Source organism: Drosophila teissieri, chromosome 2L (genome assembly GCF_016746235.2).
Source record: "Drosophila teissieri strain GT53w chromosome 2L, Prin_Dtei_1.1, whole genome shotgun sequence".
NCBI lineage: Eukaryota > Metazoa > Arthropoda > Insecta > Diptera > Drosophilidae > Drosophila > Drosophila teissieri.
In genome coordinates this window covers 8,496,823-8,519,901 of record NC_053029.1, presented here as the reverse complement: position 1 = coordinate 8,519,901, position 23,079 = coordinate 8,496,823, and the positions used below count along the sequence as shown (strand labels likewise).

Sequence of the window (23,079 nt, the reverse complement as noted above, 5' to 3'; positions counted from 1 at the left end):
AAGTTGGCCCTGTGGCAGGTGAAACCAGGAGACGTCGGCTGTCAATTCAGTTAGTTGAACTGCCACAGTTAGGCGAGCACACTTACGCTAGGGAACGTTTTGATCACCGAAATAAGGAAAAACCTTACTGAAAACCCTAATCTAATTTTACACGGAAGTCGAACCAGTTAACCAGGTTAAATTCAGTCAGTCTTGCTTACATTTGTGAAGTGTAAGTTGGGGCACAGTGGTGTACGAAATTGTGCTGACCTCATCCTCCATCTAAGCCCCCAAATAGCAACGATGGCCAGCTGCGACATGCAGCCAACCCCTTCGCAGGAAGAGTTGAAGAGGACTGAGAACAACAAGAATGAGAAAAATTCCGAAGAAAGTCGACCAATGCATGACGATAGTGATGCGGTTGCCACTTCCTCGTCGGAGACTGAGCTGCGGCCTTCTCGCAGTTCGGCGACCAGGACTAGGATTCCGGCTCCAGTTTTCATGGGTCCCAGTGCCAGCAGCCGGGTCTATAGTTCCGTGGTGGTCCAGCGCAAGAGCCGCACCTCATTGAAAAGCCAGCAGATGGCCGACGACTCCGGCATCAATTTGGACTGCTCGATGACCGAGGTGCAGACTCCGCTGTCGACCAGACCAAGTCCAATGGAGCAGACAATGCTCGACAGGATTCCGGCCACCAGCAGCGAGATGGAGCTCCGACTGGAAGAGGAGCAGACCCTCAGAGAACTTCAACGTGTCGTCGCCGAAATGGAGGCCGATGTGGCCCTTCATGATTTGGATATGCAAGATCTACAGCCCGGTGATGACGAACAGGATACACAACTCCAAAATGCAGTCTCCGATGTTGGGAATGGTATCGAGAGTTTTGGCCTGAATATGACACCAGAAACCGAAACTCTGCAGAAAACTCTTCCTAGTGAGCCTGAAAATCGTCTAGTCTATGAAGAACTCCCGGCAGAGAATTTACAGATGGTTCAGGAAGAAATTGCGCAGAAAGAGGAATTTTCAGAAATTAAGGAAACTGCCGTGGAAATAGAATCTGTAAAGGAATTCGAACTTTTCGAACAGTTGGCCGAAGAGCCAGTAGAAGAATGCACAGAGATCCTTCAAGATACCCCACAGGATGCTGTAGGCGAAGAATCCGCAAAATGTGTACCCGAATCGGTAATGGAGGAACTCGAAATGGTCATTGGTGGAAGTGGCGAGTCCGAACAGGACAGGCTTATCCGTGAACAAATCGAAAAGGGTACTGAAACATTGGGCCCCAAGTTCCATCAACCTGCGGATGAGATTGTGTGCATAGATACGGAACCGGAACCGGAACTGGTTGCCTATCCCTCGCTGGATGGGTCGATGGAAAGCAATCAAGGGATGGTTACTTTGGAAGAACTGTTTGATCCGGAGCATAACGTGGAGCTACTGCGTCACCTTCTGCAGACCATAACGGAACAGAACAGCGAAGCTGATACAGCGCCAGACTTGACAGAAAGTGAGCAAACGGAAGAAAAGGAAACGGAAGCGGAGGTGGAGATGGAAACCGAGATCGAAGAGGAAATGGATGCGGACCTAAAGCAAACTGGCAAACCTTCAAGTTTCTTGCGGCGTCTAATGAACCATAGAATCCTCAAGTTTAGCTATCCCATATTATTCTGCAGCTTGGCTTTTAGTTTGATCTACATATCGCGCAAGGAGTAGAAGTTAACTTATCGAAAAATGCAAATTGGATTTTATGTACGTGCGGATGCATATATTTCACTACGCTATATATGCACATATCCTACAAAGTACCTCAAAATCACATGACGCATTGGCATAAGGTTGCCTAATATATCTATTTTCCAAATAAATATGCACAATAACAAGTCCGCACTGTTTGTAATTTGTATAATTTGTATATTTCAATTAAAGCGCCAATTACCTAACCGTATTTTAAAAACGAGCGCTAGGTGGCGCGTTTGGCGGGTCAGACAGGAAAAGAGTTATCGATAACCGGCAAATTTCAAAATCTTGTATCCTTGCAGAAAGTGTGTTGTCAGACTTGTTGAAACGAATGTGGTCGAGGGTTTGGTCTTTTCAAGTGATATTTGCCAAATTATTTGTGAAATTGGATAACTGCCGCGAGGATTTCCATTCAAAAGTGGTCTTCAAAGGAATTTCGCACTTTCATACATCGATACCGAAAGCTACATGCTTTTGCACCTTCCCGCTTAGTTCTGCCCCGAATAATAGGTTTTGGCTTGGAAATCGGAGTATTTAATGCAAATGTAAATGAATCAATACCTAAGATTATTTTTAAAATCTTCACAGAACCGCTCTTGCTGAAAGGCAGTATTTTTTCACTGCTGGCATGCGGTCACACCGCAGTCGCATACGGTTGTTTCCATATGAACAAACTGTTTTTTTTAGCGGAGTGCGGCGCTGAGAAATTTGTAAAGCTTCTTTTTAAACCCTTTTATTTTATGTAACGGCTGTGCGGTGCATCCAATATCCAAGCGAAAGGAGGTCCACACACTCCCCCGGCACCGCCTGAGCGGGGTCGTCCTGCTCCGCGCTTCAAGCACCTCCACCTCCACCACCGCCCCCCAACCCGTGAAACATTACGCGAAAATCGATTTGGGCTGAAAGGCGCAGGAAGAAACAGCAGAAAGTATGTCCCACGGCGATGTGGACCCAGAGGTAGAGATGACATCGCCACACTGGATGCATAGGGACGCTGGGAGTCGCCCGAGGAGGCTAGAGCGCTGGCGGAGCAGCATGCTTCTGCTAGTCGGAGTGGCCTTATGCGTTCTCTGGTCCCCTGGATGCAGCGCCACGGACACGGACATTGCGCTGGACGCCAAGGCCACGCTTAATCACCGGATCCAGAGTCTCGACCTGCTCGTCTTTGTGTTCCTTCTGGCGCTCACTGTGCTCACTATTTGGCTATTTAAGCATCATCGCGTTTCCTGGCTCCACGAGACCGGATTGGCCGTCATCTACGGTACGTTGGTAGCACAGGGAGCTTTCCCTTTCGTTGATTCACCATTTGGCAATGTTTCCTTGAGCCCGAATCGCTTGATTATCGGTCACCTGGCCGATTGTGGCCCCTGCCACTTTCATTGCCACCTCTTTGTTGTCACCAATTTCGAATTACGCCTTTGGACACGCCAGCCGTGACATTACGTGCGAGCATATGGGAGGCAGTAAAAGCCACCCCGGGCAGAAGTAACATCGATAACCGTAGAAGAACCTGCACGCAACGCAAGCATAGCTAATGCACTGGGGCAAAGATATTGTACACGAGACCTTGACGTGCTTAGTTAGTCATTATCATTGGGCTTTTCCGACCAAATGTATTTTCACTGCTCGTTCATGATCGCGCCAAACGCGCCGAGTACTTTGTTATTCTAACAATTTTATATATGTGCGGCAATAAAAGCGCAAACAAGATTTCTTTCGACTAATTGAAGCTAATGAAACAATTCAATAAAACAGGTCGCCCTGGGCGTTGACAAAGCCCAGCTCTGGCGTAAGCTGGAATAGATTGTTTAGCATACCCCAACAGGGTCAGTGAAAGCTTTTCGTTATGCGCAACTCGACTGATCATCCCCAGAAATGTGTGCTATCGCAACGGGCATTGAGTGCTGCTTAATTGATAGGGCTTGATAAGGCTTGACTAAGCATATTTCTCAGCGGCTATTAGTCACACTCTCGCTTTGCGATAGGTCAGTCCAGAAAACAGTCATATTTGCTGTATTCCGTTCCAGACTCGGCAAAATTACATTACATTTAAACATTTTTCCGTTCCAAACTGCTGCTTTGGCGTGAGCTTATCTGTTTACCCCATTTCAGGCTTGATTGTGGGAGCAATTATACGGTATGCCGGCACCTCCGCCACACTGGTTCACATGAAAGTGGAGCCTCAAGGAGTTCCAACGTACAGCGATAAATTGCCGCCTGATACCCTGTGGTTTAGGGTAAGTCAATACTGATCACAAATAATATTAATATTAATTCAAATTTTATTCTTATTTTAGTACCCCGTTAATCAGACAAATGGCACAAAGCCGCCCGAGGGAATTAAGACATATGCCTACGTGTTTCGCGGACAGGTATACGATGTGGATGAAAACGAAATCGATCTTAAGGCAACCTTCGATCCGGAAGTCTTTTTCAATATTATCCTGCCCCCAATTATCTTTTATGCTGGCTATAGCTTGAAAAAGGTAAGTTCATCGAGCTGCATATTGTATTGAACACAATTTACTGAGTGCATTTTTTGCCTTTGCAGAAATACTTCTTTCGCAATCTGGGTGCCATACTTATGTTTGCCATTGTGGGCACGACATTGTCGGCCTTCCTGATCGGAGGCTTCATGTACGGCTGTGTGAAACTGATGCCATATTACCTGAGTAGAGATTTCTCATTCCTGGACACCTTATACTTTGGAGCTCTGATATCGCCCACAGATCCGCTCACCATTCTAGCCATATTTAACGATCTTCGGGTCGACGTAAACCTATATGCGCTAGTCTTGGGCGAATCTGTGCTCAACGATGCCGTGGCCATTGTCCTTAGTGGGTAAGTTTGTTGATTTTTTCGCTGGGGTTTAGTAAGACATAATTTATTTTGCAGAGCCATTCAAAATTATGGTGAACACTATTCCGATACTGGGGAATTTGAAACTACAGCTTTTCTACGTTCGTTGAGCGACTTCTTTTCTATCTTCTTACTATCCCTGATGATTGGCGCGGCCATGGGATGCTTGACAGCATTGATATCCTTTTCAAAAACATTAACGATTAAGTATAATCTAAGGTGTAAACATGTAATTAGAACAGCTATGCTAGTGACATCCTTAACTCTCACCACACATGACCAAATTTACTCGGGTTCGAGACTTTCCCTTACTAGAGTCCGCGCTCTTCGTGCTCATGAGCTACAGCACCTTCCTGCTGGCTGAGGCAACAGAACTTACTGGAGTGGTGGCCGTGCTCTTCTGCGGTATCTGTCAGGCTCACTACACGTACAACAACTTGTCGGAGGATTCCCGCCAAAGGACAAAGCAGATCTTCGAGCTCTTAAACTTTCTGGCAGAGAACTTTATCTTTTCTTATATTGGCGTATCGATGTTCACCTTTCCCAAGCATCATTTTGACGCCGGGTTTATTATAACAGCTTTTGTAAGTTCATTTCAATATGGAAACTCTTTAAAAGGTATTCGCGAATAACTAGTTATTTCTTCACAGATTTGCGCTGCCATAGGAAGGGCCGTGAATGTGTATCCCTTGTCGTGGCTGCTGAATATTAAGCGAAAGCCGAAAATTTCATCAAACTTTCAGCATATGCTGTTCTTTGCTGGCAAGTCTTTATATACAATGTGCCAAATATTTTCCTTAACAATCCTTAACGTTATATATATTACAGGACTTCGTGGCGCCATGTCCTTTGCCTTGGCCATCCGAAATACAGTGTCGGATGCACGACAAACTATGCTGACTGCCACATCGCTGATTGTCATCTTTACGGTTGTAATTCAGGGTGGGGCCGCCAATTTCCTGCTAAATTGGTTGAAAATACCGTGAGTGCATGGCGTACATTTAAATGCTTCCCCTTTATTGTCACAAAATCTATCTCGATTGCAGCGTTGGCGTGGACGATGAGACTGAACAACTAAATAACTATCAAGTACACAGTGTGAGTATACAAAGTATAGCGTTCATACGTGCCGTAGACCGAATTTTGCGGGAAGATTAGTAGATTGTTGGGTATGGAGCAAATTCTGTAAATTCTGATAATACTTACAAGCATGGTGGCTGCAAACACATTGCTCAATATCAAATTTCTCTTTTCCATTCCTTTAAAAGAATAATTTTTAACTCACGATTTTGTTTACTTATACATTTCTGCGCACTTTAATACATTAAACCATTCGCTATAAAAGGTTTACAATTCAATGGACAATTCACATCCGCAGACGGTAGGTTTTGCCAATGATCATTCAATACATATTCTTGGTTTTATTACTTTCCCTCGAGTCTTTTGCGGGCTCTTTATTATCTTTTATTAGTTACTTTTCTCTGCATTTTTAATTTGTCAAAAGTAGAGCTAATATCATTTAATGGAACTCTGCGTTAGTCTGATGGTTATTTGCAGGATGTGGAGGGCGGTGGAGTAGGTCGCGGGAAGGTGCGCCTGTCCGGTGGAACAGATTCAAACTTGGACACGCCAGTGGACGGTCCGAACGGCAGTTTGGGCGGGGCAAGCGGCGGTCGTCGTCGCAACAGTCACGAGAAGGCCATTCTGGCTAGGATCTGGGGAAACTTCGATACCAAGTGAGTACAAGCAACAAGCAATCGTTATTTGAATTCCACTCACGGATTCTGCTATCCACTCCAAGGTACATGAAGCCCTTGCTGACGCACTCGCGACCCACTTTGCTGGAGACGCTGCCCGTTTGCTGCAACCCCATTGCCAGGCTGCTTACCACCACGCAGCAGCTAACGCAGGTGAGTTGTGCCGTCCAGTAAGCAGACAAAAGAATCCTCATCGTCTGGGATTAATTTCAGGATGGAAGCGAGTTCAGGCGCGTGGACTCGGACTCGGACATTTGCATAGACAATGATACCGGGAACGGTCTTAGCCAGGATGCAACCGGAGCGGGACCGGGCTCGGGCGTTGGCGTGGGCGTGGGGCGGCGAAACTCCCTGAGTCGCGTAAGTATCAAGTACACCGCCGATAATCACCATCTACTTGCTAGCTACCGAAATATTGAATAACCGAATGAGCGAAGCACCCCAGACACCAAAGACTAATCTAAGCGTAGCAAGCTGGCCACTAACAAAGTAACGAAAAACCTCAGATAAACCAAAATCCGAAAGAATCTACACCATAGAGACTTTGGCAAAGTAGACATTGTTATATGTATATTGTTATATGAATTGGCCGTGAAAATGTGATTTTTGTTTAGCGTTATTTTGCTTTTGTATAATTTTAATGTTAAATTTGTGGTGTAAGCGGAAGAAGATCCAGTAACTTACACCGTTCAATATGGTTGACTAATTGTTTAAGTTTTGTGCGACGGCAAGCGATTTCCAGTATATTTAACACCTATGTAATATTATTTTGACTGTTAACTACTACTAAATGCATGCTTACCAAATATACTTATGTAACCAAAATGTAACAACTCTCTCGGCGATGATCTAATTTATTTATTGATTTATGCGGCATCTTTCTTTCTTTCTGTCTTTCCTTCGACCAATCAAACAATCAATCATCTAACAAACTCATGCGGACTCTATCAATTTAACTTTGGTTGCTCTAACAACAATATCAACAACTCCAACAACTAATTACAAACTGCATTCATCCAAAAACAATAATCTAATCTATGTCAACCGGTCACGTTTTAATGCTAAACATTGGTAATGCCCATACAAAAGTCTGTTCAATTGAACGAAGCCCATCACCTAGCGAATGAAATCAGCCTGGTTACTAATAATTTCATGTAATCGAAAGATCGGGCTATCTATCTTTGTATTTGATTTATTTGTTATTTATATATACATTTTTTGTTCGATTCCGTCTACTTTTCCTTGGTAAACCCACTGTTGAAACGAAGCACAGACGGAGACCCAGACATGATTAACTTAGAACCGAACCGAGTCAGAGAAATTGATATCCGATTAACCAAAGCTTCTTAGAGCACAGCAGTCAGGAATGTTCGTTTATATGGTTCACTTTTAATTTCTGTATTTTTCCTCATAATCTAATTTCTTAGATTCTAACACGCGACTAACCATGTAAGTACAAATTCAATTGCAGTTGATTTCCTCATTTTCTTAACGCCTATTGTACATAAAAGCGCATCTCAAGTCGAAAATAACCATCACTCCACTTTAATTTATAAATCCCAGTGGTCTCAGTTTTTGTTAATGATTTTGTTTGCTTTTAGGTTGGAGGCGATCATCGAAATGCTTACATATAAGTTCAATTAGTGTTTACTTTTCTTTTGTTATTTATTGAATTGGTCTCATTTGAAATCGAAAATGTGAAAACTGTACAAATTAGAATATTACTTTTCAGTTTCTCCTTGTTTATGAAATGTGATTCGGAACTCTAGTAATTTAGTAATAAACATAAATTAAATCAAGCTTATCGGATAATTTAAAAGTTGTTGTGCAACTATTTAAGATCAGTAAGGGCACAGAAGCTATACAAAGGCGTGCTATCATTGAGCGCTGACGTACACCAATACCATACCTTATAACACGATAAATTACATGCATATTTAGCCTCTTTGATTCTTTTATTTTTACAACTTGCGTCTGCAATCTACTTAGTTTTCCAAAATATATAAATATATACACACAAGCCAAATTGAATGGCCTAGCTAAAGTTTATACGAATACTTATAGACATATTTCCCTTCTCTTGTTTATTCGACATCGAAAAATGTGCTAACATGTATATTGTAATCGCCCGAAAACCACAAACCATATTATATTCAGATGGAGATTCTGGAGCATGTCCAAAGTCCGGTGTCGACGAGAATCCGGCTCTTAGGATTTTACGGAAAAAAGTTATAAGGCGTCAGGCAAACATAATACTATTCAATTTTTGATGTATTTTACACAACATAAACTTATAGCTTTTTCGTTTTAAGCAAGTTAGTGTAAATATATCGTTTTGAAAACGGACTAATTGTATTCGGTTTTATTTTTAAGTTTAAAAGCAGATCTATTTGCTGATCTATTACATTTTCCGATATTACCTAGAACCCCATTTCTTACTATATACGCTGTATTTAAAACAAAGCGAAGCTCTATGAAAATATTAATTGTTGTGCTGTTAATTTTTAAGTCAAAAACAAAATAAATAAAAAAATGAATATTTCAAATGTTTTTTTTATTTCAAATATTTTAATAGAAACAAAAGCGACATATAAATTATAACACATTTGAATCTCAATAAGCTAAAAGAACTCGAGTACTCTTTAAATTCAAAAATCAAATTTTCGATGATTTTTGAAAATATTGCGCCTCGGTGTGACCAAAGTTCACTTCATGTATTTTATGTCCCTGCTAAGCTGGGCACACTGCAACGGCGCGCTTCCCAATCGAATTGTGTATTTTTGGTATTGTTTTGAAACGTAGGCAATCACTGATTAGCGATAGTGAAAATGGAGTTAGTGAAACGCGGCTTCCTGCGCGCCTGCAAGAACCACAGCTTCCTCAGCTTCGAGCTGATCGACGACATCCTGGCGCCGCTGTGTGCCAACCACAAGACTCCAAAGCCCGCCAGTAAGGAGGCGATAAGGGCACTGGTGGCCGAGATTAACGACACCATTAGTGACTTGGGCCAGTCGCTGGTCTTCATCAAGTATCCGATCAAGGCCGAGGAGTACCTGGTGTACGCCAAGACGGACGCCACGCCAGACAGCGTGGCCAACACCGGGCTGACTGCTGAGGAGTGCCAGTACTTCTCCAAACTGCTGGACAAGATCGCCTCCGAGGAGGATTGTCACATCGCCTGGAATGGCGCCTACAACGATATCATTATGCAGGCCAGCTCAAAGCCGTTGAAGAAGAGCCGCATGCAAGAGCTGCTCCAGAAGTGGACCCAAATGGGCTACTTCATGGAGGTGGACGAGAGAATCTACCTGGGTCCACGCAGCCTCGTCGAGCTCAGCTTCTACTTGGGCTCCAACCACGGGGAGAACATCAAGAACTGCACGCTGTGCAAATGCCTGGTGTTGTGGGACATCCGCTGCGCGTCCTGCAACATCCAGTACCATCGCGAGTGCATCCAAACCTACCTGCAGAGACGCGATATTTGCCCCTCCTGCGGCAACCTGTGGACTACACCTATAAGACGCTCCACCGGTTAGTCATCGTATTTTTCCAGTACTATAGATTTTAAAACTAGAATAACCCGAGTTACCGGTATAAACTAAATAAAGTTAAGGTAAAAAATAAACTTTTTAAAACAACATTTTAATTCTCATTTTAAAATACCAAAAGTACAAAATCCACACTTCAAATAACCGACATTAAAAAATGGTCAGTATAGTTCAGTAAAATTGGTCTTATCCAGTTTTCACTGTACTTCTAACTGTAATGATTCTTTTGATTCCTCTTCCTCATCCGATGACAACTTAATATGGCGCCAGCAAAACACAAAGGTTCTAATGTTCGTCGAAATGAGTGTGTGTGAAAGTCCCATCAAAAATTCCACGGTAGACAAAAAGTCTCTGCCGCCCTTCAAAAAGGTGCGACGCGAAAACTGGAAGCAGGAGGCGGCCTACAAGGTGAGACGAAGGGCCCAAAACAAGTTGACCACCTAAGTCCAGTTCCCTCTTCGCGCAGAGTGATACCAGTAAGAAGCAGGAGGTGTTCTGTGTCGGCGATAGGTTCATACCCAACCGATTTGAGCGGGAGAACATCGAGTTCAACCTGAATTACATTGGCAAGCCAAAGGAGCGGGATATCCTCGAAACGGTGGGCGTAGAACTTCTGGATATATATTTTCCTTTCCATTATTGATAGTGGCTTTTACAATCAGGGTTTGACTTTGACCGCTAGCTACTGGCGACAGAGCGGCTTCATATCGAACATCAATCGCACCTTTGGGATCCGGGAGCGCCGACTGTTTCAGTTTAGCAGCCAGCAAGGTACACAATCCCGGGATGTGGATAGCGACTCCGCCGACTCGGACTGGCCATGTTATCCACGGCCGCGACCATACGCCATTCAGATTGCCACTCATGAGATGGCGGGGATCTGCAGCCCCGTCAACTACAATATGATGGATTGGTCATCCGGCGGCATGGTGGCCATGACCTACGGCCAGGACATCATGCTGTGGCGCAATCTGGACGAGAGCACCATGGTCTTCAGCGTCGAGTCGCCCACGTCCCTCAAGTTCTCGCCGGACGGCAAACAGCTGGCCATCGGCTGCATGGATAGAAACTACCCAGGTATAGCTGTCCGCAAACATCCTTAACCTAAGCGCCCTAATTCTCCTCTTGCATACAAGTGCTGGACCTGTGGGAGGTAAGGAAGCCTACGGAGATCTTAGTCTCCTATCGCAAGCTGTTCCGCAAGTCTATGGGCTACATAAGTTGCATTGAGTGGTCCCACGAAGGCAAGGAGCTCGTCTGCGGCACTCAGTGCGGCCTGATCTGCGTGCTGGCGATGCCTGAACTAAATACCGTGATGCAGTTGCGCGAGCATCGACACCCCGTGCAGAAAATGAAGTTCGCTCCCACCAATAAGTATTTCGCGTCCAGCGATACGAATGGCAAAATTGTCATATTCGATGCCGAGTTTAAGGTTCGTCTGCTGAGACTAGACGGCAAGTCCATGGTCTTTGACTGGCATCCGTGGACTGGAGAGGATTTAGCCGTTGGTGAGTCAGTGGCAGTTAATAATTACTATAATATTTGCAGCAACAACAATTTTTCCTCAACAGCAGAGCGGGGTCCTGCATCGATCTTCATCTTCAACATGCCGCGCCGACAATTTGTGGCTTCGTACAGGCGCAGGGACCGCAGAATAGTTATAAAGACAATAACATACAGCAAGATCACGGGCGAGTTGCTGGTCAACGTTATTCGGCGTGGTAAGAACTCATACTGGATTCACGGGGCTTGCTTAGAATAATATATTCTGTTATTTGCAGATGGTTCGGACAATGCTGTGTTCGAAATTGTGGTCCTGGCATCCTTAAACCGCGTTGTTGACTTGTTGCCCCATCAGGATCACGGCACCCTCTTTTTGATGTGGAATCCAGATGGAACGAACATTGCTACTGGCGGACTGGACGACACCTTTTCGCTGTGGAACTTTTTTCCCACCCACAAGCGCGAAGCTATCGTAAGGAGACAGGAGCAAAAGGCCAAGGATAAGTTCAGCTCCCTGAGCCTGTACAAAGGCATCCGATAAACAGATCACAGTGTTGTTTTTAAGTGTTAATCGTGTTATGTTTCTAGTCTTTTATTCAAACCAATTGTGCTTTTCATTATTTATTCATTTCATATTACTTCCATAAAAACTCCATTCTGTTTAACTCTAAAATGAACATAAGAAGATGGGCCTCTGCACTCAAACTATAGGTAAGAAAGTAAAAGTCCATTGTTCACCATGTTACAGCGTTGAAATTTGGTAACTAATCACTAGGCTATAAGTATGTAAAGATGTCTATGGAGGCACTGGCATCCTTGGCTCAATATCCGCTTTGTTTGGGTCTTGATTGGCCGACCTGGGAGTGACCCTCCTGCTGGAAGAGGTACTCCGCGCAGGCCTCGGCTTCCAGGCGGCGTTTCTCGACAAGATGGGGTTTGATGGCAAGGCGATGGGTGGTGTAGATAAGAACGGTGGATCCGATACCGATGGCCATCAGACCAACGGTCGTTGTAGCGAATCTCTTGAGGCCGTTAATGAAACTCATCTGTGGGTGAGAACGGAATACATATAAAATGAGTGAGTTTAGCCACCGGATGAAGGTTAAGTGTGCGGTCTAACTTTGTGGGTCCACTAGTTTCAGTTGCTGCTGGCTGTTCTGCCTCGGGTTTGTTCTCGTTTTTGTACTTTAAAATCAGTGGTTGCCAAATGTAAATACCGCCCAGCAGCCCAATTGCCGTGACCACCATCAATTGCGGAACAGTGACACCTCGCGGACGACGTATTTGCATGGCACGTGCGATTACTCTGGCTGTTTATTACTACTATTACTATTTCTTATTAAATGCACAAGTTTCCTTCGCCGGCTGCTGTTACATCAACGCAGCATGAGAAATGATTTCGGATCAGCTGTTTTTTTTAGCCACCCCTTACCAACACTGAATTCTATGCGAGTTGTTAGTGTTGCCAGATTATCTACGGCACAACATAAGCTTATTTGAAATTCAAATTTTTATTCATAGCTATTAGTAAACTTGCTAGATTGGGCATTTGCACGAGACGTGAAAGAAACTGTGACGAAGTTTTTGAAACTTCGCAAACTTCCATCTTTGGTGACTATGCCAGAATTTATAAATAACTGAAATGGGGATGGCCGGTTAAAGGCGGATGTTGTTGTGACCAACGAAGAATTCAAATTGTTTTCCTATATTAGGTATGAAGTTCAAATAAAACAATTGGATATGACATTTAAATAAAGGAATTGTTATTCAAAATTAATATGTATTTCAATGCAGGCATGGAAATTCTCTGAGTGCACTCTTCCCCACTTCTATGACGTATGCTTGCCTCCACTTTGGGAGTCCCAACACAAAAAAATTCACACATTCACAGGCGACTGCGGCGCAGACAGCACTGCAGCAGAGCACGACGAGAGCGGCTTGAAGCTGGAACTGGGATTGGGATTTAAAAATGGACAGTCCGCTCGGCGCGCCAGTCACTCTCAGTTGGAACGGCGCGTGAAACGGTTATCGCTAGCTCCACCGGCGCTCTCTCGCCGCTCGCCTCACCGAAGCCCGCATTTAACAGTTGTTTTGCTGCGAATAAGAGGCGAAAGCAAAGATCCGAGGAAGATCGAGACGCAGAAGCAAAGGGAAGCACAGATGACAAAGATGACAAAGATGGGCGGAAATTTGGCAGCGATGCTGCTGCCGCTGTTTTTAAGTGCGTTAGCCACGGGCAACGCCAACTCCATACCGACGACCACAACGCCCCAAGGCGTATTTGAAACCCGTACGGACAAGCTGCCCGGTGGCGCTGCCAGCCTGCCCAGTGGAGCTGCTATCTACGACGACATAGATACCTTCGTGCCCTTCCGGAGCGACTCGCACGATCCGTTCTCATGGCACCTGCTCAAAACCGTGCTGCAGAACGAGACGGCCGAGAAGAACGTGATCATCTCGCCGTTCTCCGTAAAACTGGTGCTGGCCCTGCTGGCTGAGGCGGCCGGAGCCGGAACCCAGACGCAAGTGGAGCTGGCCAACACGCAGACAGACATTCGGTCGCAGAACAATGTGAGGGAGTTCTACCGCAAGACCCTCAACTCTTTCAAGAAGGAGAACCAGCTCCACGAGACGCTCAGTGTGCGCACCAAGCTCTTCACGGACAGCTTCATCGAGACGCAGCAGAAGTTCACCGCCACACTGAAACACTTCTACGACAGCGAAGTGGAGGCGCTGGACTTCACCAATGCCGAGGCGGCGGCAGACGCCATCAACGCCTGGGCCGCCAACATCACGCAGGGCAGACTCCAGCAGCTGGTGGCCCCGGACAACGTGCGCAGCAGCGTAATGCTGCTGACCAATCTGATCTACTTCAACGGTCTGTGGCGGCGGCAGTTCACCACCACTTTCCAGGGTCCCTTTTTCCGCAGCATGGACCAATCGCGGGTAGAATTCATGGAGCAGACGGACTACTTCTACTACACCACATCGGAGAAGCTGAAGGCGCAGATTCTGCGTCTGCCCTACAAGGGCAAGAACTCCCTGTTCGTGCTGCTGCCCTACGCCCTGAATGGCATCCATGACCTGGTCAAGAACCTGGAAAACGACGAGCTAAAGAGCGCTCAGTGGGCGATGGAGGAGGTGAAAGTGAAGGTGACGCTGCCAAAGTTCCACTTCGACTATCAGCAGAACCTCAAGGAGACGCTACGCAGCCTGGGTGTGCGCGAAATCTTTGAGGACAGTGCATCGCTGCCGGGACTAACACGCGGCGCTGATGTCGCCGGCAAGGTGAAGGTGTCCAACATCCTGCAGAAGGCCGGAATCAATGTGAACGAGAAGGGAACGGAAGCCTATGCTGCCACTGTCGTTGAGATCGAGAACAAGTTCGGAGGCAGCACCGCCGTCGAGGAATTCAATGTGAACCGGCCGTTTGTGTTCTTCATCGAGGAGGAGTCTACCGGGAACATATTGTTTGCCGGAAAGGTCCACTCACCCAGCACCCAGAACTAAGCCTCTCAGGTGGTTTTATCTTTAAATATGCAATAAATCTACAAACAAATGACAGTCTACGCCTTAGTTTTATATCCAGCAACCGAAGATAGGCCATCTAAAAGCGATGATGTGAAAAGTGCTGCAAGTGAACAGCTTCCCAATACATTTTGCTGAATCCTACACGAGATTCGAAGCTTTGCTCTTGACCCCCTTTCAGTAATCGTGCGTGGCGACGCTTCCCTCAGTGAGTTTGTTCCCATCTACACTTCGCTACATTCCGCTGGCTGATAAAGCCACTGGTGCTGTCGTTAAATGTTTGTTTTATTATTTATGCCTCGCCCCAGGCATGCCACGAACAATTGAAAGCAAAAGCCAGCAATCAAGTGAGAGATGCAAATAACTGCTAACACTGGGAATGTCCCACGAACGTAACACCGGCAATATCCAATGGGGAGATCGATGGGTAACCGATGGATTGCGCACATAGTCAGCGGCAAATAGAACCCATGACTCAGGGGCTGGCTGAGATGTTGTTCGATTGGGAAATCTGAAGTTTGCTCAGCAAGCCAGGTTCTGGTGATCTCTAGAACAAACAAGGAAGTCAGCTAAGCTTGGGAATTTAAGCGCAGCTAGTGGTCGATAGCTATTCAACAGTTTAATTGATTTACTATCAAAATGACTAAAGGAGCATTAAAATGTTTTTGATCATAAAAGATCTTCCTGAAATATATATTATGTTTGACTAAATGCCCAACCTCTTATGTTTTATATATGCTTTAATCTTATTGATCTTTCTGAATCGAAACTTAAGCCAGCTCATCCTTGTAGAGGTGTTTCAGTGGTAATCTGAATCAACAGATTGTATATCCCGGACGTGATCAAGTGCATTGGTGACTTGTAAACAGTGTGCAATGTTTGCAGTCATAAAAACCCGTTTACAAAAATTACGTGAAAGCGCATATTTGCTCTGCTTTCGAAAATACGTCTGAGAATTGACTGCCTGAGTCAGACACAAGCGAAATGCCAAGAAGAGAACATAAAGCAGCTTATTAATTATAACAAAACCCTAATGCACATAAAGCGGTACCCAGTTAACACGAAACTATAATTCTATCTTTATATTAGGTGATTGTGCTGTCAAGGTGCAATGGGGGTCCCACTACACGAATGTATCATAGCATTATATATTAAAAGATTAAATCTGTTAATAGATTTTCTAAATTAGGAGCTAAAATGACTTACCCCCGCTGTTGGGCAGCATTTGGGCCTTGCTGAAGTTATGGCCGCCTGCAGAGTTGTTCTGATGGTGCAAATTCTGCTGATGGGGCTGTTGTTGCTGAGACTGTTGGTAGTGCTGCTTGTACTGCGTTGCAAAGTGCGGCTGGTTGGACTCGAAAGATTGGAAGTTTTGATTATCTGCGAATCGCAAATTGGCATCTGCAGCAGAACGACGATTGTTCACGTTTGCTTGTTGCTGCTGCGGCTGTCCGCTCATAAGATGACCAGAGGCTTGGTTGTTGCCACCGCCAGAGATTAGGGCATGGAGCAGGGCATTCGAGGCGGCATCTGATCGACCCTGTCGTTGCTGGCCACGGTTCAGATGTTGCTGCTGTGTCTGATGCTTGGCACCGCCATTAATGAGCTTGGAGGTCTGCTCCTCCATTTTCCGCTTCATTACAGCGTTTCGCATTATCACATTGGCATGCGCTTGCAAGTCCTCCTGCGACAGTTGATGTGGCGCCTGCGTCTGTGGACTATGCTGCGGCTGCTGCCTGGCTGCAAGAGACTGCTGGACAATGGCCAAGCTGTGGAGATTCTGCAACTGGCTGGCGATAACCGTGCTCGAGAGCATGTCCAGCTGCTGCTTGTGCTGCTGTTGCTGCTGCTGGGTGTTGGTGAATTGTAATACAGCCGTAATGGCCTCGCGATCCATGTCTGTCAAGCGTGGGTTGGCCAACTGCACCAGCAATCCGTGCTTGGATATTTCCCCTGGAAACAAAACATACCAAAGAACCATTGAATATTTAAACGACTCAAAAGCATAACACAAACAATTTTCTATTAAACTATTCACACATCCTTACCTTTAGTCAGACGCAGTAGTAGCAATTGGGTGTCGGCCCGGCCGAGGATCGCCTTCAGTTGCAGGCCCGCCAAAAAGGCAGTCTGTTGCTGCTGCTGCTGTATGATAACGTGCTGCTTCTGTTGCTGCTGCTGGTACTGCTGTTGCTGCATGATGAAGTTGGAGATGGCATCGTAGCCTGGCACCTGCGACTGTGGCTTAGCCGCAGAGAGTGAGCCAATTAGCTTCTGGAAGTTATCAGACTGCTTGTTGGCAGGTTCGCCAGCATTGTTTAGCGAATTTCGACGCCATTTGGCCTCCAGCTGATCCACCGAAGGCATCTGACCTATGTGGCCCAAGGATTTGGGCTGCTCCGGATTGTTGACATGACCCTGGTTCATGGCCTGCTTGAAAAACTCGTTCAGCGAAGACGACGAAGAGTTCCCCTCACGGGCAAAGAATGACATGAATTTAGAGTTATTCGTATTTGTGTTCGATTGCTGCTGCATTTGCTGAGGCTGGGTTTGTGGCGGCTGCTGCTGATTAACATAACTGCTACCCTCGTAATTCTGTTGGCTGTGATTAAACTTATCAAACTGAAACGAACGGCCACTGCCTGAACGTTTATCCTCCTTTTGCTGCTGGTGCTCGGCTGCCATAACATTGTTCATGTTATCCACGTTATGATTGTTGTTTGTGTCGTGTTTGGGCATGTATTTACTTCGACCCACCGGCTCCGCATGCGTCCATTTGTACTTATGGTCAACCTGAAGCGAGTTGAGATAAATTTTTGATTTACATAAATTAAAAATTGCGTCACAGGTTTAACCTGATATATGCTAACCTTTTGTTTTGGCGCCTCCCGCTCCATTTCACCTACTCCATGGTTTTTGTTGGCCTCCCTTAGCATTTTCTCCTCGTCCTCATCAAAGCCGCACAACTCTATAGTGTCCAGTCTAGACGTGGGACCACAGCTAAACCACTCCGGCTCCTCGTTCTGGTTCCTGTACCGCCGGTGATGCCTATCCTCGACATCCCGTGACTTGGGCTTCGACACAACCAGGAATCCAGACATTACGCGTTTCACATAGTTCTCGTTGGCGCGACTCAAATCATCACTGGACTCGTTCGACTGCAGGGTATCGTTCTCGGACCGATTGGTAGACATGCCCATCACAGGAGTGTTCGGTCGGCCTTGAGACTGACTGCTGATCTCCCCGTTGTCGAAGAACTGCATAACCGTCATGTTCTTGCTGTTCTGGGACTTTGGATTAACCTCCTCCATATGCTGCGACTTGCCACTGTGATACGAGTGGTAGTCGTCCTCGTTGTAGCCCCACTTGGAATGGTTGAAACGACCGCTTCCAATGCGTCTTTGGTTAACAATTGCCGGATCCTGGAATAATCATTTATAAATTCAGATTTTTCTACACACAAAAAAGGAATAATAAAAAGTGTCTCGACTATCAGATACCTCTTACTCAGCGAATCAATATGAAACAAAATGAGATTACAGTATAACCGAATAGACTTGAGAAACGGCTTTTTTATAATTTATTTATTCATAATTTAGCATAGATACTGGATAAAATAGAAATATAAATTTATATATTTAAACCTTAAACGGCCATCTCTATGGACGTCTTATCGACCCACGCGCATCACTAGCCGCACACACAATCGCGCCCACACTATTTACACACCCATATCAGCACGGCCAGCTGAGTGGAAGCGATAAAGCTGATGGAAAATTCTTCAACCGAAAGGCGGAATGCGTGCCAAGCCAAACGCTCGCCGGCCGAGTGAGTGGATTCGGAATCCGAAGAGCGAGAAGAGAGGAATGCAGCTGAAAAAGCGCGCTTTGCTAAGCGAAAAACAGCTCAACTGGCATCGGCATAGGGATCGGATTGAGCAGCAGAATCGGAAACAGAATCAAAATCAGAATAGGTATAGCAATAGCAGCACTAGGAACCGTAATCGCAACGCGGCAGGTTGACATTGCGCTTGTACCGCGGAGCAGCGACCATATCCGTGGTAAACAGTAGTAGTCGTAATCCGATCGGAGTGATACGAGCGCCAGTCTTTCGACACGATGCAGTTTGTGGCCAGTGGTAGGTGGAAAGGGATTCCATGCCAATATTGATACAGTTCAATGGTGCTCAACAAGTGGTTCCAAATCAGTGGACTATCTTACCTCAATCTTAAATACAATCGCATGTTATTGCAGAGCACCCGCACCGACGTCTGAATCCGTTGAACGGACAATGGGTCCTGGTGTGCCCGCATCGCACCCAACGCCCTTGGTCGGGTCAGCAGGAGAAGGCGCAGAAGAACGAGCTGCCCGAATTCGATCCCACCAATCCCCTGTGCCCCGGCGTCACCCGACCCAATGGAATCGTAAGTCTCTAACTAATCCTCACACATGTTTCATGCGTTCTAATATGCATTTTATGTGATCAGCAAACTCCTGAATACGAGAGCACCTATGTGTTTGAGAACGACTTCCCGGCCCTGGTGGAGGTAGTGCCCGTTCCGCCCAACAGTGATGACCCCCTATTCCAGATAGCTCCCGCCCGTGGCAACTGCCGGGTGATGTGCTTCCATCCCAAATCGAATCTGACTTTGCCCACGATGAGTGCAGCGGAAATCGCCGTTGTTATCGACGAGTAAGTGGAGGATTTATGGTTTATATCAGAAGGTACCCATAATAAACCCCGTTTTTATCTCACTGCGCCTATCTAGATGGATCAGCCAGTTCAACGAGCTGAGCGGCAAGTACGCCTGGGTGCAGATATTCGAGAACAAGGGAGCCACCATGGGGTGCTCCAATCCCCACCCGCACTGCCAGATCTGGTCGTGCTCGTTTCTGCCCACGGAACCGCAACTGAAGCAGGAGCGTCTGCGTGCCTACTACGCCACCAACGAGCGGCCCATGCTGGCCGACTATGTGGAGCGGGAGCTGCAGCGCCAGGAGCGGATTGTCATTGAGAATCGCGACTGGGTAGTGCTGGTGCCTTTCTGGGCCACTTGGCCCTTCGAAACCATGCTCATCTCGCGCAACAACAACAAGCGCATCAACGATCTTACCACAGAACAGCGACACAACTTGGCGCTGACCATGAAGGAGCTGACCACCAAGTATGACAATCTGTTCCAGTGCTCATTCCCCTACTCGATGGGCTGGCACGGAGCACCGACTGGGCCGGAGCATGCGCACGCATCCAGTGCCCATTGGACCCTGCACGCCATCTACTATCCGCCGCTGCTACGTTCTGCCTCCGTGCGCAAGTTCATGGTGGGATTCGAACTGCTGGCCATGGCCCAGCGGGATCTGACTCCCGAGCAGGCGGCCCAAAGGTTGCGGGAGGTCGATGGAAAGTGTCATTATCTGCAGAAGTGATTTCGCTCGATCCAGCAAAGGCGGCTGGTGACAATTGGTACACAATTCAATAAAAGGAAATAGTCTAATGCGAATGTAGTAATTACTTTGCAATCAGTTGTAAAAATGTTCTAGATTAGTGCTTTGACTGTATGGAGGGTCCAGCAAATGATCAGCATGATTGACAAAGACCTCTGGAGGTCATGCAGTGCAATCATTGATTTATCAGATAAGCGCAGGAATAACGCGACTTTGTGTTACCTAATACCATACTGCGAAAAAGTGCGCCCTTTTCCTAATACATTCGTACACACAAATTCAATTCTTAAGTGGTGTTAAGAAGGCAATTGAGGAAAATGGTGTTGAGCGATAGAAGTAATGCCAGATTTTTCCTAAGGGAAAATTGATCTACCAGAAAAAAAAGACTAGTACTAGACTTGACTAGTAAAATTCTAATAAGGACTAAAAAGTACGGGGTATCCGATATTCGAGCCACTTAACTTAATCTCCCCTCTTCATTTTTGTTGTTATTATATTGTGGTTTAAATTCCCGTTTCTATTCTGTATAGACATCAAATATATATGTTTAACTTGCGAATAAAATCAGTGCTCACCTGGAACTCGGTTTGCGGCTGAGGCGGTTGGCTCTGGATGATGGACTCGTCGCTGATTAGGTGCGGCTTATTTTTGTTCTTGTAAAAGGCAGGCATGCACTCATTGTTGTTGGTCATGTTTGAGTTGTTTGTGGTGGAGCGAGTGCGGAATCTTGTGCCGTCCGAGATGCGCCAAATATTCATACGACGCAGCCTTCCCTCCAACTCAATGTCGTCGCAGGTGGCGATCCGAGGCATCACAAAGCTCTCCTTCGACCTGTGCATCAGGGCATTGAACATTCCGTTGCGAATGTCCAGCAGGTGGGAGCGCGTATAGCTCTTGACCGGCTTGCTGCTGGCCACCGGAGCAGCTGCAGGACGCAACGCCTTGGGCGCTCGCAGGCTTCCTGGCTTGTGAGTGCCCGTGCCGGGTGGACGCTTCTGCTGCACCTGGCGAGACTGCTGGTCCGGCACGGCCTCCTTGCTGGCCTGTTGCTTCCGCGGCGAGTCGTGCTCCAGATCACAGCTAACGGCCGTGCAGGACAACATGCTGGAGGGCTGTGTGTACGGTGTGGATGCTCGGGCCGAGAGCACTTGAAGTGCCAGGCCCTCGTCCTCGTGCAGGTGGTGTTTCGAGGGGCCATGCATCGGAATGGCTTCCCGGGAAATGGATTCAAGGATTCGATTCTGCTTGGCCAGCAGTTGCATGATCTTAAAACGCCTCTCCATCGCCACAATCACTTCGGGCATCTTGGTCTTCGGGTGCAGCATCATAGCCGTGGACGTGAAGGCCGTCATCGGCCCATCGCAATTCGTTTCTGGGTTCGAGCGCCTAGGTAACATCTCCATGGCCACCACCTTCTTGCTTTTGATGGAACGAGCTGACTGTTTGCCAAAATAAAAACAACATTGAAAAAACGTCATGATGTATATATGAGAACCTGTCTGTATTCGATGAAAAATAAATGCCGAATGTATCAATATCACTACTATCAATATTAACTAAATTTGAAATGACATATTTATCAGAGGTGTTCTGATCCTGTATGCCATTTACCTAGTTTAGTATTTAGACTATGTGATAAATGCTTTATTTCATTATTATTTGTGGTGATTTCCTGGCCAAGTTTTCCAAGATTTTAGACAACTACAAAGGTTTCTAGACCCAAGAAAAATTAAGTTTAAAATATATTTTAATATAAATCTACAATCAGGCGACAGGGTGCATAGGTTATAATAATTAAAGTATGTAAGTATTTAACGCACTCACCTCGGGATTGGCCTTCTGCGTCCGCTTGTTGGCCTCCAGCTTGGTGATGGCCTTCTCCAGTGCGTCCTTCAGCTTGAAGGCGGGCAGCTTGAGGTAGCCCAGACCGGTGGCCAGGAAAGCGCTGGTCGGCAGCGGAGGCGGTGGGGGTGGAGCGCAGGGATCCTCCCACTTCTCCGAGTTGGCCTCGTCGTCGTCATGCTCCTGGCTGGCGGTCAGAGCAGTGGCCTTGGTGGGCGGCGGAGCCTGGACGGGAGTTGGGGGCGGCGGCGGGGGCGGGTACTCGAAACTGGCCTTCTCGCCGGGAGTCAGCACCTCATCGTGCTGATCCTCGGCGGGCAGCGGGAGTTGGTGATGCGGTGGCCGATCGGTTGCACCCGCATTGGTGGCAATTTTCAGGGCGCCAGCGCCATTTTCTTGCTCAGCTTCGGCCATTTGCATTGGGCTTCGGTCGCGAGGATGGCTATTAAATTCGATCGCCTCCTCTTTTACGGGGTCCATACTCACTATTTATCGATTTTTTAGTTAAAAATTAAAACGAACACTTTTGATCGGGTCAAAAATATTGAAATATATGAAAAATATTGAACGAAATCACGTTTAGCACAGGTTCGTTCGATCTTAGGATCCGTTATTCGGCTTTCTTACGATGAGTAAGCAGGACAGGAATAGGGCAAATACCGAAAGAATACCAGAGCGAAAGGTGGGAGATAGAGGATGGGTTGGCCAGTGTTGGGGAACACTGATCTGCGACAAATCAAGCTTTCAAATTGTTTAACTAATTGATCTCTAACCAAAAATTATCGAGTTTATTAATAATGCGCTTTCGAAATTTAGTTTTTAAAACAAAAAAGTACCTAGACCTGGAACGGTAAAACTTTGCAAACTAGTAAATGCGATTTT

General features: G+C 46.3%; 7 protein-coding genes across 18 annotated transcripts; 5 read left to right on the top strand and 2 right to left on the bottom strand.

Annotated features, from left to right (window-relative positions):
• The first annotated feature begins 42 nt into the window (after positions 1–42).
• Positions 43–1,859, top strand: LOC122625901 (neurobeachin). Of its 2 annotated transcripts, none has more exons than XM_043805955.1 (2): positions 43–211; positions 267–1,859. In XM_043805955.1, the coding sequence occupies exon 2, from the start codon at positions 283–285 to the stop codon at positions 1,690–1,692; it is 1,410 nt and encodes a 469-aa protein (XP_043661890.1). In that variant the 5' UTR covers positions 43–211; positions 267–282; the 3' UTR covers positions 1,693–1,859. The 2 variants fall into 2 exon arrangements, with proteins under 2 accessions (XP_043661890.1, XP_043661891.1); XM_043805956.1 differs by having other exon boundaries at positions 46–185.
• Positions 1,860–2,353: 494 nt separating this feature from the next.
• LOC122611840 (sodium/hydrogen exchanger 6) lies at positions 2,354–8,818 on the top strand. Of its 9 annotated transcripts, none has more exons than XR_006325562.1 (15): positions 2,354–2,977; positions 3,829–3,953; positions 4,014–4,202; positions 4,268–4,557; positions 4,612–4,753; positions 4,851–5,159; positions 5,226–5,337; positions 5,404–5,557; positions 5,622–5,673; positions 5,921–5,956; positions 6,115–6,311; positions 6,377–6,485; positions 6,546–6,692; positions 7,606–7,781; positions 7,934–8,144. XR_006325562.1 is itself a non-coding variant. In XM_043785186.1 (15 exons), the coding sequence occupies exons 1-14, from the start codon at positions 2,647–2,649 to the stop codon at positions 7,775–7,777; spliced, it is 2,211 nt and encodes a 736-aa protein (XP_043641121.1). In that variant the 5' UTR covers positions 2,354–2,646; the 3' UTR covers positions 7,778–7,781; positions 7,934–8,144. The 9 variants fall into 9 exon arrangements, 7 of the variants coding, with proteins under 7 accessions (XP_043641121.1, XP_043641115.1, XP_043641119.1 ...); XM_043785186.1 differs by having other exon boundaries at positions 7,760–7,781; XR_006325563.1 differs by lacking the exon at positions 5,921–5,956.
• Positions 8,819–9,074: 256 nt separating this feature from the next.
• Positions 9,075–12,056, top strand: LOC122611462 (protein cortex). 3 transcript variants are annotated; one of them, XM_043784574.1, is made up of 6 exons: positions 10,116–10,288; positions 10,347–10,478; positions 10,543–10,957; positions 11,017–11,388; positions 11,452–11,601; positions 11,662–12,056. In XM_043784574.1, exons 1-6 carry the CDS (start codon positions 10,169–10,171, stop codon positions 11,922–11,924), a joined length of 1,452 nt encoding a protein of 483 aa, XP_043640509.1. In that variant the 5' UTR covers positions 10,116–10,168; the 3' UTR covers positions 11,925–12,056. The 3 variants fall into 3 exon arrangements, 1 of the variants encoding a protein (XP_043640509.1); XR_006325517.1 differs by lacking the exons at positions 10,543–10,957; positions 11,017–11,388; positions 11,452–11,601; positions 11,662–12,056 and adding an exon at positions 9,075–9,863 and having other exon boundaries at positions 10,151–10,288; XR_006325518.1 differs by lacking the exons at positions 10,543–10,957; positions 11,017–11,388; positions 11,452–11,601; positions 11,662–12,056 and adding an exon at positions 9,075–9,863 and having other exon boundaries at positions 10,151–10,288; positions 10,331–10,462.
• LOC122611464 lies at positions 11,989–12,767 on the bottom strand. The gene is made up of 2 exons (XM_043784576.1): positions 12,504–12,767; positions 11,989–12,429 (listed from the first exon to the last, which is right to left on the bottom strand). Exon 2 carries the CDS (start codon positions 12,427–12,429, stop codon positions 12,205–12,207), a length of 225 nt encoding a protein of 74 aa, XP_043640511.1. The 5' UTR covers positions 12,504–12,767; the 3' UTR covers positions 11,989–12,204.
• Positions 12,292–22,828, bottom strand: LOC122611460 (protein cup). Its single transcript, XM_043784570.1, has 6 exons — positions 22,180–22,828; positions 20,931–21,794; positions 17,782–18,333; positions 16,960–17,704; positions 16,118–16,864; positions 12,292–12,429 (listed from the first exon to the last, which is right to left on the bottom strand). Exons 1-6 carry the CDS (start codon positions 22,675–22,677, stop codon positions 12,416–12,418), a joined length of 3,420 nt encoding a protein of 1,139 aa, XP_043640505.1. The 5' UTR covers positions 22,678–22,828; the 3' UTR covers positions 12,292–12,415.
• Positions 13,369–14,947, top strand: LOC122611461 (serine protease inhibitor 27A). The gene has a single exon (XM_043784571.1). The coding sequence runs from the start codon at positions 13,544–13,546 to the stop codon at positions 14,891–14,893; it is 1,350 nt and encodes a 449-aa protein (XP_043640506.1). The 5' UTR covers positions 13,369–13,543; the 3' UTR covers positions 14,894–14,947.
• LOC122611463 (probable galactose-1-phosphate uridylyltransferase) lies at positions 18,834–20,405 on the top strand. Its single transcript, XM_043784575.1, has 4 exons — positions 18,834–19,048; positions 19,165–19,334; positions 19,398–19,603; positions 19,680–20,405. The coding sequence occupies exons 1-4, from the start codon at positions 19,030–19,032 to the stop codon at positions 20,335–20,337; spliced, it is 1,053 nt and encodes a 350-aa protein (XP_043640510.1). The 5' UTR covers positions 18,834–19,029; the 3' UTR covers positions 20,338–20,405.
• Positions 22,829–23,079: the final 251 nt, after the last annotated feature.

Bases quoted from the DNA above. Each gene is read 5' to 3' on its own strand.
- LOC122625901 (XM_043805955.1), top strand. From the start codon at position 283: ATGGCCAGCTGCGACATGCAGCCAACCCCTTCGCAGGAAGAGTTGAAG.
- LOC122611840 (XM_043785180.1), top strand. From the start codon at position 2,647: ATGTCCCACGGCGATGTGGACCCAGAGGTAGAGATGACATCGCCACAC. The intron at 3,954-4,013 runs GTAAGTCAATAC...TTCTTATTTTAG, and splicing joins CTGATACCCTGTGGTTTAGG to TACCCCGTTAATCAGACAAA. The intron at 4,558-4,611 runs GTAAGTTTGTTG...TTTATTTTGCAG, and splicing joins GTGGCCATTGTCCTTAGTGG to AGCCATTCAAAATTATGGTG.
- LOC122611462 (XM_043784574.1), top strand. From the start codon at position 10,169: ATGTTCGTCGAAATGAGTGTGTGTGAAAGTCCCATCAAAAATTCCACG. The intron at 10,479-10,542 runs GTGGGCGTAGAA...TTTTACAATCAG, and splicing joins AGCGGGATATCCTCGAAACG to GGTTTGACTTTGACCGCTAG. The intron at 11,602-11,661 runs GTAAGAACTCAT...TGTTATTTGCAG, and splicing joins GGTCAACGTTATTCGGCGTG to ATGGTTCGGACAATGCTGTG.
- LOC122611464 (XM_043784576.1), bottom strand. From the start codon at position 12,429: ATGAGTTTCATTAACGGCCTCAAGAGATTCGCTACAACGACCGTTGGT.
- LOC122611461 (XM_043784571.1), top strand. From the start codon at position 13,544: ATGACAAAGATGACAAAGATGGGCGGAAATTTGGCAGCGATGCTGCTG.
- LOC122611463 (XM_043784575.1), top strand. The intron at 19,335-19,397 runs GTAAGTCTCTAA...TTATGTGATCAG, and splicing joins TCACCCGACCCAATGGAATC to CAAACTCCTGAATACGAGAG. The intron at 19,604-19,679 runs GTAAGTGGAGGA...GCGCCTATCTAG, and splicing joins ATCGCCGTTGTTATCGACGA to ATGGATCAGCCAGTTCAACG.
- LOC122611460 (XM_043784570.1), bottom strand. From the start codon at position 22,677: ATGGACCCCGTAAAAGAGGAGGCGATCGAATTTAATAGCCATCCTCGC. The intron at 17,705-17,781 runs GTTAGCATATAT...AACTCGCTTCAG, and splicing joins GGGAGGCGCCAAAACAAAAG to GTTGACCATAAGTACAAATG. The intron at 16,865-16,959 runs GTAAGGATGTGT...TTTTGTTTCCAG, and splicing joins ACTACTGCGTCTGACTAAAG to GGGAAATATCCAAGCACGGA.